Source organism: Microcaecilia unicolor, chromosome 8 (assembly GCF_901765095.1).
Source record: "Microcaecilia unicolor chromosome 8, aMicUni1.1, whole genome shotgun sequence".
NCBI classification, from domain to species: Eukaryota; Metazoa; Chordata; class Amphibia; order Gymnophiona; family Siphonopidae; genus Microcaecilia; species Microcaecilia unicolor.
In genome coordinates, this window is record NC_044038.1 from 193802321 (window position 1) to 193821744 (window position 19424).

General features: G+C 44.2%; 1 protein-coding gene across 3 annotated transcripts in view; it reads left to right on the forward strand.

Annotated features, from left to right (window-relative positions):
* SNPH (syntaphilin) overlaps window positions 1–16998 on the forward strand; it is a 126364-nt gene extending 109366 nt beyond the window's left edge. For all 3 annotated transcript variants that reach the window (XM_030213212.1, XM_030213213.1, XM_030213214.1), the window contains exon 5: window positions 14993–16998. In XM_030213212.1, coding sequence (XP_030069072.1) covers window positions 14993–16166 — 1174 coding nt within the window. In that variant the 3' untranslated portion in view covers window positions 16167–16998. The remainder of the gene's footprint in view (window positions 1–14992) is intronic.
* The last annotated feature ends 2426 nt before the right edge of the window (window positions 16999–19424 follow it).

Genomic DNA, 19424 nt, shown 5'->3' on the forward strand with positions numbered 1-19424 from the left:
TCTTTCAAAACTTCTAGGGTACATTGCAGTGAGGGCCTGGGGTCACGCAAAACCAGAAAAATATCGTCCGCATAAGCTAATGTTTTGACCTCCTCCCCTTCCATCTGCACTCCCTTAATCTCCCCAGATCCATTCAAAAGCCGTATCAAGGGCTCCAACGAGAGATCAAAGAGGAACGGGGACAGAGGACACCCCTGCCTCGTTCCTCGCTTGACTGGGAACCATTCCGATCGATTTCCATTTGCTATGATCTGTGCGCCCAGTCCTGTATAAAGCACCCGAATGATCTGTATGGCCTCTCCCGGTAGCCCCACCCACTCCAGTAACTGTAGCAGATATCCCCAATTGACATGATCAAATGCCTTGGAGGCGTCTAAACTCACTAGCATAAGGGGATCATTATTACTTTTACAATGAGCCATGGCAAGAAGGATCCTTCGAACATGTAAAACCGAATGACGTTTGGGTACGAATCCCACCTGTGCGGAGCCTACCAAAACTGGAATGTGTTCTGCCAGTCTATTAGCCAAAATCTTGGCAAGTAGTTTAATATCCACATTGATGAGCGATATAGGGCGGTAGGAATCGGGGTCCGACGCCACCTTCCCTGGCTTTAGTAACAACGTGATTAGAGCCGTGTTTTCATGTTTCGGGAACTCCCCTCCCTCTGTCACTTCATGAAAGTAATCTAACAATGTCGGAATCAGAGGCAGTTGTAATGCTTTATAAAACTCTCCAGAAAAACCGTCAATCCCAGGCGCCGAATTATGTTTCAAGCCACCAATAGCCCTCTGGAGCTCTCTCGGTTGTAAGGGCTGAGCTAAGTGCTCCCGAGCCTCTGGTGTTAACTTTGGCATCCCTGCCCTGGTTAAGAGTGCCTCTACTGCTTGCTGTGGGGACGAACTAGTTGAATTATAGAGGTCCCGAAAATGTGTCTGTACAATTTGCAAAATGTCAGTTGTTTTATTCCTTAGCTCTCCCACCTTATTCCTCAAGGCCGTGATAGTATGGTTCCCCGCCCATGGCCGGACTAGTTTCGCCAATACTCTCCCTTGTCTATTGCCGTGTTTATGCAATCTGTACTTTTGATATATTAGGCCTCTTTGGGTCTGCTCGTGTATTAACGAATTTAAGGTGGCCTGGAGAGCCTCATAATTGTCTCTGTTAACTTGAGTCGGGGAGTTTAAGTATGTGCGCTTAGCCCCCCCCAGCCGATCCGACAGATTAATAATACTAGCTGCTACTTTCCGCCGCCTCGCCGCTACATAGGAGATAACTTCCCCCCTCATTACAGCTTTTGCTGTGCACCAAAACAAAATCGGGTCAGATTTATGCTGTTGATTGTGCAAGGAAAATTCCTCCCATTTTTGGTGCAAAAACTTCGTGAAATCCACATCTTTAATTAAATAGTTTGGGAATCTCCACGTCCTAGCTGTCCGACTTTCTGTTTGGTCTGACAACTGAAACCACACTGGGGAGTGGTCCGAAATCAGTTCCTGCTCTATGCCAGCTGCTGTTACATTGGAAAAAAGCGGGCCAGATATAAACAGATAATCTAAACGGGCCCAGGTCCCATGGGCCCGAGATCTGTGAGTGTAGTCCCTTACCTCTGGGAACAGGGACCTCCAAACATCCACCATCCCAAGATCAGTGGCGAATGACGGAAGGATCCCTCGGTCCCCATAACCCTCCGCCCCTTCATTCCGTCTACCTGTACAGGCCATGTTTGGGTTCATCAGTGTATTCATATCCCCAGCAATTATTAACCTCTTATCCCTATAAGGTAACAGGACCCGCAATAGCTCTGAAAAGAAATCTGGAGTAGAGCATATACAGATAACAAGAATATTTCAGACCCCTGTAGATTTAGTTTGACTAACAGATAGCGCCCATTATCATCACGTAGTATGGCCTCAGATGTACAGACCAGGTGTTTGCGGTATAAAATCGCCACTCCCCCCTTTCTCTTACCAGATGACACATAATCCATTTGCCCCACCCAGGCTCTCTGTAATTTCTGATGTTCTTCATCAGAGAGCCTAGTCTCCTGTATGCAGGCTATGTCCACTCCTAGCCTCTTCAAATGTGTTAGGATCTTCCTCTGTTTTATTGGGGAGGAAATTCCCCCCACATTCCATGTAATTATTTTATAGTTAGAAGAGCCAACACACAAAATAATCCATCAGTGGTACCCTTTCTGCAAATAAATCAGTGCCAGGGCCCCAGTCCTTCCCCGGCACCCAACTGCTCCTTTTTACTGTTATCTTAGAAAACCTATCCCATATTCATAACTAGAACAGCCCACAATCCCACCCGACCAGCTGCCCGCCCCTAACCCCTTTCCCTGTACCAACGTAACCTGTTCTGAACCCTTCCCTTCCCCCCCATTAAACCCCCTATCATAGCTGCTAGAGAGTGACGCCAACTTGTCGTCACCGAGGTCACATCTCTGCAGGGGTCCCCGCTCCCCTTTAACCCTACTGCTTACTGCAACTTTCAAAACTCAATTGAAACCGTCCTCTAAATTCCAATATTCAATTTCGTCTCCACAAGTTATTTAGAGCACTGTGTCCCAGCAAAAATAAAATCCAGTTAGTCACATACCCAGATCATATTTCATGGAGCCTCCTCTTGTTGGCCCAGCTCTCTGTTTATATAGTCCATAGCCAATTTCTCAGAGGTAAAGGAGCTCCACTTCCCGTCTTTCTGAATTTTAAGAATTGCTGGGTATGTCAGAGCAAAACAAATTTTCTTCTCCGCTAAGGCAGAACATGCTGGATGAAACCATCTTCTCTTTTCCTGCAGGTCTGCAGAATAATCGGGAAAAATTAAAATCCGCTTTCCATCATATTGTAAAGTGTCCCTTTTTGATTTAAATCCTTGCATGATCTCTTCTTTGTGGATGAAGTTATGGATTTTAATGATGACCACACGGGGTTTCTGCTTCTCTACTTGTAATCTCCCAAGCCTGTGGGCTCTCTCAATGCAGAAACCCCCACTGCTGTCCGAAAGGGCGAATTCTTGCTGCAACCATTTTTCTAGGAGAGGACCCAGGCTTTTCTCGGCAATCGACTCGGGAATATCGACCAGCCTCAAGTTTGAGCGCCGCGCTCTATTTTCAAGGTCTTCCATTTTCTCGGCCTGTGTCCTGAGCTGCTGTTCCATTTCCGCCATTCGCGGCTGGTTAACATTGCACGTGTCCTCCAGGGTAGATACCCTTTGTTCTAGTTCGTGGGTGCGCTTTGATAGCTCCGCCATGTTCGCGTCCATCTTCCCCAGCTGATTCGCCAGCGATTGAAATCTCGGTTCCAAAGCCGCCACTACCGCCGTGGTCAACTGGGTGAGCTGCCGTTCTGAAAATTCATCACGCACTTCCCGCCCGCCATCTGCCATCTTGGGCTCCGCGGGAGAGGGTGAGAGCTTCCCCTTCTCCACCTTTACACTTCGTTTGGACGTTCCAGCTGGCATGGGGAGCAAGAAATGTTCCATGCACACTCCGAAAGTCTGGATCTTAGTTTAGATTCCGGTTTTGCAGCTGTATTCAGGTAATTAACGTGAAATGTGAGGAGCGGGGACCCGGAGCTCAGCCTCTATGCTGTTACCGCTCCCAGCACATCACGTGACCTCCATAAGATTTAATTTAAATAATAGGATGGATTGTAACAGCAAGTGTGTGGTTTATTGCATTCGGTGCCCATGTAGACCATACTACATTGGCCAAACACACCACTGTATCAAGCAACGCATTGCAGAACATTAATATTCTTACCTGCAAATAGGAAGCTCCTCTCACAACTCATTGGAGTAGTAACAGTCATGAACTTGAAGATCTAAGGCTTGTTGTGCTTTTGTAAATAACTTTGGAATAAGAGGGCAATATTTCACAGATATTGCTCCATAAAGAACAGCAGGTTATGTTTAGGTGAAATACGGTATACCCTAGTGGTCCAACTAGGGAGGCTGAATGGGACCAATAGCAGTGAGGAGTGGATTTTTGGAGGATTGTGTATGGATGAGACAGTTTAAAGCAGGCTGGATGTGATTACGTTTTATGTTGTGAAAGGGAATTTATATGCTCAGTATTTTTTGTCAGTTTTGTACCGCTGGTGACGCGCGGACTTTTGAAGTACCCTAAGGTGAGCAGCTTGTTAAGAGTATTTAATATAATTATACATAGATTTAATTAGGTGAATGTTGAGTGTGAATAGTGGATGTAGGCGATCAGTATTCCTATTCACTGTGTATTTTAAGTACATAAGTATTGTCATACTGGGACAGACCAAAGGTCCATCAAGCCCAGCACCCTGTTGCCAACAGTGCCCAATCCAGATCACAAATACCTGGCAAGATCACAAAAAAGTACAAATCATTTTATGCTGCTTATCCCAGAAATAAGCAGTGGATTTTTCCCCAAGTCCATTTTAATAATGGCTTATGGATTTTTCCATTAGGAAGCCATCCAAACCTTTTTTTAAATCCCGCTAAGCTAACTGCCGTTATCACATTCTCTGGCAACGATTTCCAGAGTTTAATTACACGTTGAGTGAAAATTTTTCTCAGATTCATTTTAAAATTTACTACTTTGAAGCTTCATTGCATGCCCCCTACTCCTAGTATTTTTGGAAAGACAGACGCTTCACATCTACCCGTTCCACTCCACTCATTATTTTATATATCTCTATTATATCTCCCCTCAGCCGTGTCTTCTCCAAGCTGAAGAGCCCTAGACGCTTTAGCCTTTCCTCATAGGGAATTCATCCCATCCCCTTTATCACTTTCGTCGCCCTTCTTTGCACCTTTTCTAATTCCACTATATCTTTTTTGAGATGCGGTGACCAGAACTGAACACAATATTTGAGGTGCAGTAGCACCATGGAGTCATTCAAAGGCATTATAATGTTCTCATTTTTGTTTTCAATTCCTTTTCTAATAATACATAACATTCTATTTGCTTTCTTAGCCGTCGCAGCACACTGAGCAGAAGGTTTCAACGTATCATCAACGACGACACTTTGATCCCTTTCTTGATTAGTGACTCCTAACGTGGAACCTTGCATTACGTAGCTATAATTTGGGTTCCTCTTTCCCACATTCATCACTTGGCACTTGCTCACATTAAACATCGCCATTTAGATGCCTGGTCTCCCAGTCAAGTAAGGTCCTCTTGTAATTTTTCACAATTCTCCCACGATTTAACAGCTATGAATAACTTTGTGTCATCAGCAAATTGAATTACCTCACTAATTACTCCCATCTCTAGATCATTTATAAATATGTTAAAAAGCAGCAGTCCCAGCATAGACCCCTGGGGAACCCCACTAACTACACGTCTCCATTGAGAATACTGACCATTTAACCCTTCTCTCTGTTTGCTATCTTTTAAAATGTTTTTAATCCACAATAGGACACTACCTCCTATCCCATGACTCTCCAGTTTCCTCTGGAGTCTTTCATGAGGTACTTTGTCAAACGCCTTCTGAAAATCCAGATACACTATATCAACTGGCTCATCTTTATCCACATGTTTGTTCACCCCTCCAAAGAAATGTAATAGATTGGTGAAGCAAGATTTCCCTTCACTAAATCCATGTTGGCTTTAGTAACATAGTAAATGACGGCAGAAAAAGACCTGCATGGTCCATCCAGTCTGCCCAACAAGACAAACTCATATGTGCTACTTTTTGTGTATACCCTACTTTGATTTGTACCTGTCCTCTTCAGGGCACAGACCGTATAAGTCTGTCCAGCACTATCCCCGCCTCCCAACCACCAGCCCCGCCTCCCACCACTGGCTCTGGCACAAACCTTATAAGTCTGCCCAGCACTATCCTCGCCTCCCACCACCGGCTGGCTCTGCCACCCAATCTCGGCTAAGCTCCTTAGGATCCATTCCTTCTGAATAGGATTCCTTTATGTTTATCCTACGCGTGTTTGAATTCTGTTACCGTTTTCATTTCCACCACCTCCCGCGGGAGGGCATTCCAAGCATCCACTACTTTCTCCGTGAAAAAAATACTTCCTGGCATTTTTCTTGAGTCTGCCCCCCTTCAATCTCATTTCATGTCCTCTCGTTCTACTGCCTTCGCACCTCCGGAAAAGGTTCGTTTGCAGATTAATACTTTTCAAATATTTGAACGTCTGTATCATATCACCCCTGTTTCTCCTTTCTTCCATAGTATACATGTTCAGGTCATCAAGTCTCTCCTCATACGTCTTGTAACGCAAATCCCTTACCATTCTCGTAGCTTTTCTTTGCACCGCTTCAATTCTTTTTACATCCTTCGCAAGGTATGGCCTCCAAAACTGAACACAATACTCTAGGTGGGGCCTCACCAACGACTTATACAGGGGCATCAACACCTCCTTTCTTCTGCTGGTCACACCTCTCTCTTTACAGCCTAACAACCTTCTAGCTATGGCCACCGCCTTGTCACACTGTTTCGTCGCCTTCAGATCCTCAGATACTATCACCCCAAGATCCCTCTCCCCGTCCGTACCTATCAGAATCTCCCCGCCTAACACAAACATCTCCCGAGGGTTTCTATTCCCTAAGTGCATCACTTTGCATTTCTTCACATTGAATTTTAATTGCCAAACCTTAGACCATTCTTCTAGCTTCCTCAGATCCTTTTTCATGTTTTCCACTCCCTCCCAGGTGTCCACTCTGTTGCAGATCTTAGTATCATCCGCAAATAGGCAAACTTTACCTTCTAACCCTTCGGCAATGTCACTCACAAATATATTGAACAGAATCGGTCCCAGCACCGATCCCTGAGGCACACCACTACTCACCTTTCCCTCCTCCGAGCGAATTCCATTCACCACCACCCTCTGGCTTCTGTCCGTCAACCAGTTCCTAATCCAGTTCACCACTTCGGGTCCTATCTTCAGCCCTTCCAGTTTATTTAAGAGCCTCCTGTGGGGAACCGTGTCAAAAGCTTTGCTGAAATCTAAGTAGATTACGTCCATAGCTCGTCCCTGATTCAATTCTCCTGTCACCCAATCAAAGAACTCAATGAGATTCGTTTGGCACGATTTCCCTTTGGTAAAACCATGTTGTCTCGGATCTTGCAACTTATTGGCTTCCAGGAAATTCACTATCCTTTCCTTCAGCATCGCTTCCATTATTTTTCCAATAATCGAAGTGAGGCTTACCGGCCTGTAGTTTCCAGCTTCTTCCCTATCACCACTCTTGTCTCATTAATCCATGCTTTTGAATATGCTCTGTAATTTTGATCTTTATAATAGTCTCTACCATTTTGCCCGGCACCGACTTCAGGCTCACCGATCTATAATTTCCCGGATCTCCTCTGGAACCTTTTTTTTAAAAATTGGCGTTACATTGGCCACCCTCCAATTTTCTGGTACCACGCTCAATTTTAAAGATAAATTACATATTACTAACAATAGCTCCGCAAGTCCATTTTTCAATTCTATCAGTACTCTGGGATGAATACTATCCAGTCCAGGAGATTTGCTGCTCTTCAGTTTGTCAAATTGCCCCATTAAATCTTCCAGGTTTATAGAGATTTCATTCAGTTTCTCCGACTTGTCAATTTTGAATACCATTTCTGGCACCGGTATCTGTCCCAGATTTTCCTCAGTGAAGACCGAAGCAAAGAATTTATCCCCCTGGCAGTCAAACTAATGGAAAGTATGGTAACCAAGCAATCTTACCGATTATTTAAACAAATTCTCAATACTACATGAATCACAATCAGGATTTCGATCCAACCACAGCACTGAAACAGTACTAATCACTCTCCTAACCAAATTCAAACAAACAATTGCAACTGGCAATAGTGTACTTCTCCTACAATTCGACATGGTCAGCCACAAAATACTATTGAACATCCTAGAATACTTCGGGATTGGAGGAAGCGTACTTAGATGGATCAATGGCTTCCTAACCGCAAGAACATACCAAGTGATATCAAACTCAAATACATCACCATGGAAATCTGAATGTGGAGTACCACAAGGATCACCGCTCTCACCAACTCTTTTTAACCTAATGATGACAGCTCTGGCCAAATCACTATCCAACCAAGGCCTCAATCTTTACATCTATGCAGACGATGTCATGATCTACATCCTGTTCAAATATGATCTAACAGAAATCACAAATGAAATCAAACACAGCCTCCAAATAATGGGCGGATGCATTCCAACTAAAGCTCAATGCAGAAAAAACACAATGTCTCATCTTCTCCTCACAATATAACACGAACAAACCCACCACCATAAACACCCCAGACTACATCCTTCCTGTTTTGGACAGCCTGAAAATTCTCGGAGTTACAATAGACCGAAATCTCACACTAGAAAGCCATGCGAAAAACACAACAAAGAAAATGTTCCACTCAATGTGGAAACTCAAAAGAGTAAAACCTTTCTTCCCAAGGGAAATATTCCGCAGCCTGGTACAATCAATGGTGCTAAGCCACCTAGATTACTGCAATGCCATCTATGCCGGATGCAAAGAAGAAATCATTAAGAAACTCCAAACTGCCCAAAACATAGCAGCCAGACTCATATTTGGAAAAACAAAATACGAAAGTGCCAAACCCCTAAGAGAAAAACTACACTGGCTCCCACTAAAAGAGCGAATTGCGTTCAAAATTTGCACCCTGGTCCATAAAATCGTTCACGGTGAAGTCCCGATCTATATGTCAGACCTCATAGACCTGCCAACCAGGAACACAAAAAGGTCAGCACACACATTCTTAAATCTACACTACCCCAGTTGCAAAGGATTTAAATACAAATTATCATATGCATCCAGCTTCTTCTACATAAGCGTGCAACTATGGAACGCACTACCAAAGGTTATAAAAACAAGGCACGACCTAACAATCTTCCGAAAATTACTGAAAACCAACCTGTTCAAAAAAGCATACCACAATGATCCATCCTAAATACTAGACAATGAAACTCCACCAAAACTAGAAAAAAACCGAACTCTCTACACTTGACTGCTTCATTTACGCTGCCACTAATGAACGTTATGCATTACTCACCACCACTTTACTTCTCATGCAAGAAATGAACTTTCTATATTTGATTGTCTAACTTACTCTATAATCTACTCATCATTTATGAACTTTAATGCAACACTACTTTGTAATCTACCTTATCATTTATGAACTCTAATGCAATATCACTTTGTATTTCTCAATCCGGAAATGGTGATCACCACTCTGGCACAATGTAAGCAACATTGAGCCTGCAAATAGGTGGGAAAATGTGGGATACAAATGTAACAAATAAAATAAATTAATTTAATCTCTCCGCTATAGCTTTGTCTTCCCCGATTGTCCCTTTTACCCCTTAGTCATCTAGCGTTCCAACCGACTCTTTTGCCGGCTTCTTGCTTTTAATATACCTAAAAAAAATTTTACTATATGTTTTTGCCTCCAACGCAATCTTGTTTTCAAAGTCCCTCTTTGCCTTCCTTATCAGCGCTTTGCATTTGACTTGACATTCCTTATACTGTTTCTTATTATTTTCTGTTGGTTCCTTCTTCTATTTTCTGAAGGATTTTCTTTTAGCTCTAATACCTTCCTTCACCTCACTTTTTAACCATGCTAGCTGTCCTCATTTTTTAATACTTGGAATATATTTGGCCTAGGCTTCCAGGATGGTACTTTTGAACAGCATCCACACCCAATGTGAATTTTTGACCCTCACAGCCGCTCCTCTAAGTTTTATTTTCACCGTTCTTCTCATTTTATCATAGTCTACTTTTTGAAAGTTAAATGCTAACGTATTGGATTTCCTGCATATACTTACTCCAAAGCTAACATCAAATCTCATCATATTATGATCACTGTTATCAAGCAGCCCCATCACCATTACCTCCCGCACCAGATCGTGCGCTCCACTAAGGACTAGGTCTAGAATTTTTCCTTTTCTTGTCAGCTCCTGTACCAGCTGCTCCATAAAGCAGTCCTTGATTTCGTCAAGGAATTTTATCTCCCTAGCATGCCCTGTTACATTTACCCAGTCAATATCGGGGTAATTGAAATCACCTATTATTGTGTTGCCCAGTTTGTTAGCGTCCCTAATTTCCTTTAACATTTCTACATCCGTCTGTTCATCCTGGCCAGGCAGACGGTAGTACACTCCTATCACTATACTTTTTTCCCCCTTTACACATAAAATTTCAGTCCATAGGGATTCTAAGATATGTTTTGTTTCCTGCAGAATTGTCAATCTATTTGATTCAAGGCCCTCCTTAGCATACAATTTTATAGGTTTTATATCTTTTCCTCCTCAAGAAGAATTTGTGAAACTCAGCCCGAGTTGAGGAAATAAAGGAGTGGCATCATTTTTGATTGAGCATTTTCAATTTTGTGAATATGGATTTTGGAGTCTGACTGATGTTACTTTGTACAGTTGTGAAGTTGAATTTTTGATGGGGGACTGAAGCGCATTCACAATTATCCATCTGCATCATCTACAATATATAGGTAAGTGACATTTTTATGGCAGTGTGATGTATTAATGTGATCATAAATGTATAGGTGTGGGTTATCATTAGTATTATTTAGAAGCTATAATGTTAAAAGGTTTGTTAGAGCAGTTTTTCTGCACCTTGCATAGTGATGGAGAATGTGATTAGTGTGATGATGGTTGTTCTTCAGTTAGTCTCATTTTAATGGTGACTGCACATGTGAACTGAGCACTTTTCAAAATCACTCTTTATATTTTGTTTAATAGTATGTATGGTTGTGTAACATTATATTCTGTACCTGTTATTTGATTAGTTAAAATTTAACACCAAGAAGTGCGGAGTGATGCACTTTGGCTGCAGAAATCCAAAGGAGATGTACCAGATAGGAGGAGAGAGATTGATAAGCACAGCTCAGGACAGGGGACCTTGGGGTCATGGTGTCTGAGGATCTCAAGGTGATGAAACAAGTCAAGGCGGTGGCCTCAGCCAGAAAGAGGCTAGGCTGCTTAGAGAGGAGAGAGGGTTATAACCAGCAGAAGAAAGGAGGTGTTGATGCTCCTGTACAAGTCATTGGTGAGGCCCCACGTGGAGTACTGTGCTCAGTTTTGGAGGCCGATCTTACTAAGGATGTAAAAAGACTTGAAGCAGTTCAGAGAAAAGCAACGAAAAATGGTATGGTGTTTGTGTCACAAGACATATGAGGAGAGACTTAATGACCTGAGCATGTATACCTTGGAGGAAAGGAAAGACAGGGGTGACATGATACAGACATTCAAATATTTGGACGGTATTAATCTACAAACAAACCTTTTCCAGAGACAGGAAGGTGGTAGAACTAGAGGAAATGAACTGAGGCTGCAGGGAGGCCGACTCAAGAATGTCAGGAAGTACATGATAGATACCAGGAATGTATACCCATGGGAGGTGGTGGAGAAAAAATGGTAACAAAATTCAAAAATGTGTGGGATAAACACAAAGGAATCCTCTTTAGAAGGCATGATTCCAAAGACGTTTAACAGTGATTAATGGCAACGCCAGTAATTAGGAAGCAAAGCCAGTGCTGGGCAAAATTCTACAGTCTGTGCCTTGATTGTAGCTGGACAGATTTGAATGGGCAGGAGTGGGGCTTTGATGACAATTTCAGAAGTTGTTAGCCTCCCCCATTACTCCTACACTCCCAGGTCTATTAGCCTCCCCCATTACTCCTACAGGTTCTATTAGCCCCCCCATTAATCCTACACTCCCGGTTCTATTAGCCCCCCCATTAACCTTATACTCCTGGGTCTATTAGCACCCCCCCATCTCCCCATTACTCCTACAGACCTGGGTCTGTTAACCCCCCCATTACTCCTACAGACCTGGGTCTGTAATCCCCCCCATTACTCCTGCACACCCCACTGTTACCTCCACCATTACTCCTGCACACACCCCATTACTTCAACACACCCGTCTGTTCGCCCAGCATTACTCCTACACACTCATCTGTTACCCTCCAGCATTACTTCTACACACATCTGTTACCCCCCAGCTACACACCCGTCTGTTAGCCCCCAGCATTACTTCTACACCCCCGTTACCCCCCCAGCATTCTTGCACACCTGTCTGTTAGGCCCCATTACTTTTACACACCCTGCTCTGTTACCCCCCCCCCCGCGTTACTCCTACACACCCCCGTTACTCCACTACACCCCGGTCTGTTACCCCCCCCCCCCCCACGTTACTCCTACACACCCCGGTCTGTTATCCCCCCCCCCAGCATTATTCCTACACACCCCGGTCTGTTATCCCCTCCCCCCCAGCATTATTCCTACACACCTCACACACTATAATTTTACCTCCCAATCATTAATCCTATTTACCCCACACTTTTGTCTACTCCCATCATTACTTCCACACCCCATTGAAGCTCACCACATCCACCATTATACAGCCTTATATATCCCCAGCACCATCATTACTCCTGCACACCCCACTGCCTTTTACCAACTGGAGTGGAGGAGTAGCTTAATGGTTAGTGCAGTGGACCGAGAACCAAGGGAATCAGGTTCAGGTCTCTTTACAGCGCTTTGTGACTCTAGGCAAGTCACTTAATTCTCCATTGCTCTATGTACAAAATAATTATCTATACAATATTTAAACTGCTTTGACTTGAAACCACAGAAAGGCGATATATCAAGTTCCATCCCTTCCCCAACACTGTCTTTTACCCCTACATAATGGACACTACCTCTCACCCCTCCACTGCCTTTTACTCTCCCCACCATTTCCTCTATTATTCTTACACATTCAGTAAGCAAGTAGGCTGAATGGGCCATTTTGGTTTTTATCTGCTGTCCATGTTCTATTACTACTACTACTACTACTACTTAACATTTCTAAAGTGCTACTAGGGTTACGCAGCGCTGTACAATTTAACATAGAGGGACGGTCCCTGCTCAAGGAGCTTACAATCTAAGAGACAAGTGAACGGACAGTCCGATAGGGGCGGTCAAATTGGGGCAGTCTGGATTTACTGAACGGTAAGAGTTAGGTGCCGAATGCAGCATGTGGGAAATAAATGTAACAGAGTTGGCATGTGTTAGGTACGGGGAGGGTCTAAGTGTCACAGTGGGATTGTTGAAGGGCTGAAGGTCAAGGTGCATAGCATTGCTGGGAGGCAGGCTAGTGTGGTTTGTGTTGACGAGAAGGGTGAGATAGGCTGTGTGTATATGTGTGTGGGCAGGGGACCAAGGATCCTGGTGTCTATGAATGGGGAAGCAGAAGTGTGAAGGGGTGCCCAAGATTGATTTCCAAGAGGGATGAGACACAGAATGAGGGGGGGGGGGGGTTAATAAGAGTTGTATATGGAATGATAAGGGATAGGGCTCACCAAGGAACGGAAGGTACAGTGGCAGGTGAAGCTCTACTGCTCTAATACCCTGGCTCTAAGCAGTGATGGATGGAGGAGGTAGGAAAGTGATGACAGTATAGATGAGGGAGAGGCTGGACTGAAACAGGGGAAGTGGCAACAGTGAGGTGAGGGACTAATTACCAGGAATGGAAGCAGTGTTATGGTATGATGGGATTAGGAGGGCGCAGAGAAGGCAGCAGGGTGAGAATCAAGGACAGACCTGGGAGGCATAAGCAGGAGAACAGCAACACTGACAGAACAGAGCCCCTCAAGGAAGGATAGGGATAGAAATCCAGAGGGAGAAGCAAAGTAACCTACTCTGAGGTTTCTGCCACTGTATCCAGCACCAAGGCTGTGCTAGCTATGCCCAGAGAAGGGCAGATTTTCAATAAGAATGGACCTTGAGGCCTACAGACAAACTGTTTGAGGACTGGATTGTTATGCAGATTATGTATGCACTTTAAGTCATCTATAAGGAAAGGAAAAATACAGATGCTGACTAGGGCCGCATTTCTCTTTCGAACAGTCAAGGCCCAAAGATACAGGATGGGGGTGGGGAGAAACACATATGTCCTTAGAAGACTACCTCATGCTGTCCCAAAAGTCCATGTTTAAAGCACAAGGCAGGCCAGCAATACTAATGGCCTGTGAGAAAGTGGTGCTAGGACAGAGGACTGGCTGGTGCCTCTTACAGTCCAGCACCCCTTTACAACTACCTGCTTCACCTAGTGAGAAAATTGGGCCTAGCCTTATTTGCAAATTTTTTTTTTTTTTTAAAACACTGTCAAATAAATTGAAGGAACTGTGATTCTAAATATGTCTATCAAAAGTTCATAAATGTAAGAACCCAGTGACTTAAATCATAATGTCATAACGTCTGTTTGAAGTCTTTTCCTCGTGTTTTATTAAAGTGTTTCAAACACCCAAACACATACTATTATTTCAGGGTCTTACGCATGTATCACATCATCGGTCAGAAAAACCTCATGAGTATTTGATTTTCATTTCTATTTTCTTTCATTAATATTTTTTTAGAAAAAAATCTGGTCTATTTACTTATCTTTAAAATTCAGTCCTTGATTTGATTTAAATACACAATCTTCAATGCAGCATTCAATACAGTATACTCCTTTTGAGCAACATTTCCATCTCAAATGAATTAAAGAGTTGAGCACTTAACTGACACCCAACTGTGGCCAGACCCATTTCACTTTAAGGACTTCCTCAGGGGTTGTGAATCAGCAGTAAGCTTAATCGCAGGTCTTCATTTGAAAAAATAAAACCTCTGGTTGTTATCAAGCTTTTGAGGCACAACACCCCCACCCCCCAGGAAGCCATTAAAATGAAATGTGTCTGGCCACCGTTGGGTGTCAGTTAAGTGATTGATTCTAATTCATTTGAGATGGAAATGTTGCATAAAATCTTTAAAAAATATATTAAAATAATATTAAAAAATCAAACAATCACGAGGTTTTTCTGACCAATGAGATACACAACCCCAGTGTAAGATGTTGAAATAATAGTAAGCGTTTGGGTGTATGAGGTCTTTTCTTCATGTTTTATTAGTGTTTCAGACAGACATTATGATTTAAGTCACTGGGTTCTTCAATTTATGATCTTTATCTTTATCTGTTATCTTTCTGTAGGGATATGGAAATTGAAGAGTTACGGAGTCAGCTGTCACGTATGCAAGAGGACTGGATTGAAGAAGAGTGTCACCGTGTAGAGGCTCAACTGGCACTGAAGGAGGCACGCAAGGAGATCAAACAGCTGAAACAAGTCATTGATACTGTGAAGAACAACCTTCCAGAGAAGGACATGGGCATCCAGAAATACTTTGTGGACATTAACATCCAGAATCGGAAGCTGGAGACCCTCCTGCATAGCATGGAAATAGCCCAGAATGGGACTCTGAGGGATGAGGGAGCAGCAGAATCTGTGGGAGGCTCCCCAGCCCGCTCCCTTACACGTAGCTCCACCTACACAAAACTGAGTGAGCACACCACCACGGAGCGAAGTACTGGAGACTCGCAGAGCGTCTCAGCAGAGGACACAGCAGACAGCGGTTTCTTTGTGGCTGCAGACAACACTTTGAACCAGACAGACTTCTTGGCTCGGAGCAGTGCACTGATTCTGGGAACAGAATGCTACTTGGAGGATGAGTCCCTTCATGGTCCCCAGCTTCCCACCAGTTCTACATCTGAGAAGCTGCAGAGAAGCAGTGCTGAGGTCCCAAGCTGTGCAGAGGTTGCGGTGCAGGCCAGCTGCATGGCAGAGCAGGCTGTGCAAACAGAGTGTGTGCAGTACCACCCCAATCCTTGCAACATTATGCAGAAGGTCCAGAAATCTCAGGCCTGTACCTTGAACAACACTAGCGCCAAGTGGGTCTCAGAAATGGAGGAAGTGGGTCTCACCAGCAACACCCATAATCAAAACCTTACAGCAGCAAATACCGATACAAACTCTGCAGAGATAAGTGACCAAAATCCCCAAGAGACTTTCAAGAATCACCATGACTCCCTCTGGCTGCCTGCCTCTGGCACACATTCACCAGACAGTGTCATATGCACCATGGAGGAAGAAAGTGCAGAAGTGAGGCCTGAAGCTACCAGCACAGCACCGAAGACCTATTGGAGTCGCCATTTCATTGTCGACCTTCTGGCAGTGGTGGTACCAGTTGTACCTACAGTGGCCTGGTTGTGCCGCACACAGCGCAGACAAGATCAGCCTATCTATAACATTAGCTCTTTGCTGCGTGGCTGCTGCACAGTGGCCTTGCACTCTATACGTAGGATCAACTGCCGAAGCACACAACCATGACATCACTACATGCTACAGAGGACTACAGCTGGTCTGCCCATGAATTGTAAATGATATTTATTTCTTCCATAAGTTCTTGACAGCTTGAACATCTGAGCCAGCTCTGGGAAGGTAAAGAGACATTGGTCTTGGTATGGCTGAGGGAGACACCTGGAGTTTCTGATGGTATGGGAGAAGAGTATGTGAAATTGCTCTTTTTACTTTTCCATCCTGGCACTAGTTAAACTCTGTGGAGTATCTCACCCCAAGTCACCTGCCACTGATGTAGTACAGGGGAAAAGTGTCCAGCTTGTATCTTTAATCTTCAGTATCCGCAGCTCAGCAGAGCAGGAAGTAAAGCCATAGAATCTGTTTCAATTCCTAAAATCAGCCAGCCCTTAGGAGACAGGACAGTGGGGAGGTGGAGTCCAATCTGATTAACTAAATACAATTCTGAAGATTACCCAGAACATGAGCTGGATCTATGCAAAAGGAAGTGGATTCTTTACCTCACTTGGCTTCCTGGCTGGAGCTGTAAATGGGGCTACTGTGAAAAAAAAAGCCTCATTACAGCTGTTTTCACAGTTAACAAATAACCTGCTCTGGAGGAGGTGTAGGGGAAACAGCTTTGCACTCTACAGGGAGAAGCTCCGACACCATGCAGGGAATGAGGTGACTGTGAAAACACACCTCCTAAAAGAAGATGCATTTACGGTCTTTGCACATGTACACTAGATTGTTCAAACTTTGCCTAATGAGAAATAGATTATATTTGGAAAACAAAAGCTAACATATATAAGAAGTATATTTTATCAGCTTGTGCACATCTTGTTGCTTTCTCATATCTGTGTCACTGAACGTAATAAATCTGTTTGAAGTCTCTGTGTCATTGGTCTGTGCACCCCCTATCCTCTGCACACACTGTGCTTAGTGCAGCCTCTGTGCTGTCAGCTCAGCTTACAGGACAGAACCAGACCTTGGGTACACACTGGCATAACACAGGAACCAGCACAAACATAGTGAAAAAGGGCAGACTATGAAAAGTTTTTCCTACAACAGTCATATGGGAGGTTTTACTCAATCCCAGTCAATATGAAGCACAGGCATGGGAGGAGGGGCATTACCTATAGTCGCAGGCAGTAGCAGAGGTGGGGGTCTAACTCTCACAGGGGGATGCACTAAAGTCATTGTTAGAGCCTTTCCCTAACAAATTCCATAGCAAATTGGTAGGGAACGGCTATGCATGAAGGAAAGGGAATGCAAATGAGCTGCTCGTTGCAGCTCACTTGCATTCTCTAACCCTTCGTAAAACTGTCGGATAATCGGCTGGTAGGTTACTTACGTCAGACGAGGGCGGGCCAGGAGCAAAGGAGTGAAGTCCGAAGAGGCATCAGCTGTTGTTGCCGGTGCAGCGCCTTCACACGGAGGTGAGAGGCGCTGCGAGGGCCCGGTGGCAGACTGAGGGGGGGGGGGGGGGGGGAGTGGCGGCGGTGACGACCTCAGGGGGTGGGGCGAGTGGTGTACCATAGGTGCAGCGGATGCCTACGATTTTTTTAACAATACCTACAGTGAAGAACGTCCATAAAGGACGCTCCTGATGAGCGTTTTTGCCCCCTCCCAATTTTTTTTTTTACATTTTATAAGTTTTCGAAGCCCGCACAGCCCCAATGAGAGGTACAGACCTCTCGTTAGCTTTCCCGGCGTTTTCCAGCGTTAGGGCAAGCGGAAAAGCTTAGTGCATCTCATTTCTATAGGGTTTCTACACAATTTGCTCATCTACATTCCGTTTGAGTTAGCTGCTACCGTCGTCGGAAAAAAGTATTTAGTGCATGCCAGGGTTTACTACTAGCTTGTTAATGGCTTGTTATTGCCTCGTAAAGTTTAGTGCATCTGGCCCTCAGTCACAGTGTAATACCAACATACTGATGTTCAACTATAAGAATTGTTTTGTTTTCAGACTTCTCTTTTTTTTTTTTAAACATTCATGGTCTGAGGCTGCTAACTTTAGAAGCAAAGGCAAAGATTTCATGCAGTCCCTTGGAAGGTCTCTTCTTATTTCCAAAGATCATAAACTTTCCTAACATCATAAACCCAACATAACCTAAAAAAATTAAAAAATCCTGGGAAGTCCATCTAAGCTGCTGAGAGGACAAATACCACCAAGTCATGCCAAGCTGGGAATTTTAGAGGGAGTATACTTCAGCAATGGTCTGGTGATAGAGGTAAGTTCTCCCCTTCCTAGGGGGTGTGTAGGTTCTCAAGTCGTCCCTTGCTTACAACTAAGCCTTCACAGGAGATCTGGCCTGAAGCACAACAATCTCTATATATAAAAGGCACCACCAACGTTCTAAATGAAGCCTCCAGCCGGAAGTGTGAAGGGAGAGAGATATCCGGTTTCCCCACGAGTGTCTGCCCCGCCCTCGCTCTCTCTGTAACACAAACAGTGAAGGAAAACACAGCAAAGCAGGAAATCAAATCGCTCTCTCTGTAACAGTGAAGGACTCAGAGGGGGGAGGGGCGAGAGGGCAGAAGCCCTCACTATCTCTGTAACACAAACAGTGAAGGAAAACAGCACAGCACGAAATCGCTCTCTCTGTAACAGTGAAGAACTCAGAGGGGGGAGGGGAGTGGGACACCCTCACTCTCTCTGTAACACAAACACAGGACAGCAGGAAACTTAACACTGAAGGACTCGACTCGGAGGGGGGAGGGGACAGACAGCACAGGGGAAGGGAGAGAGGGCAGGGACACACACACTCCCACATGCACACTCTGAAGAAAACCTTGCTAGCCCCCGTTTCATTTGCATCAGAAACGGGGCTTTTTTACTAGTCTGTAAATACAGCCTGGTATTGCCACTGTACCCCCAATAGGCTTTCAGTTTAGAAGTCAATGCACCCAGGATCAATAACTCATTCTTTCCCATTCCTCTGTTCAGAGCACATAGACAGGTAAGACACATGAGACAGCTTTAGTGACCAGGCACAACTTACAGATGACAATAAGTCCCATCAAGCCCAGCCTTCTGATTACTTAGCAGTTCTCTTCCATCAAAAACCACCTTTGCAACAGATAAGTGCTGCCATACAAGGCCAGACCAAAGGTACATCAAGCCCAGCATCCCGTTTCCAACAGTAGCCAATCCAGGTCACAAGTACCTGGCAAGATCCCAAAAAAGTACAAAACATTTTATGCTGCTTATCCCAGAAATAAACAATTGTGCCTGTGCTCTGTCGAGCATCAAAATATAACAAAATATTTAAACACACATGAATACAA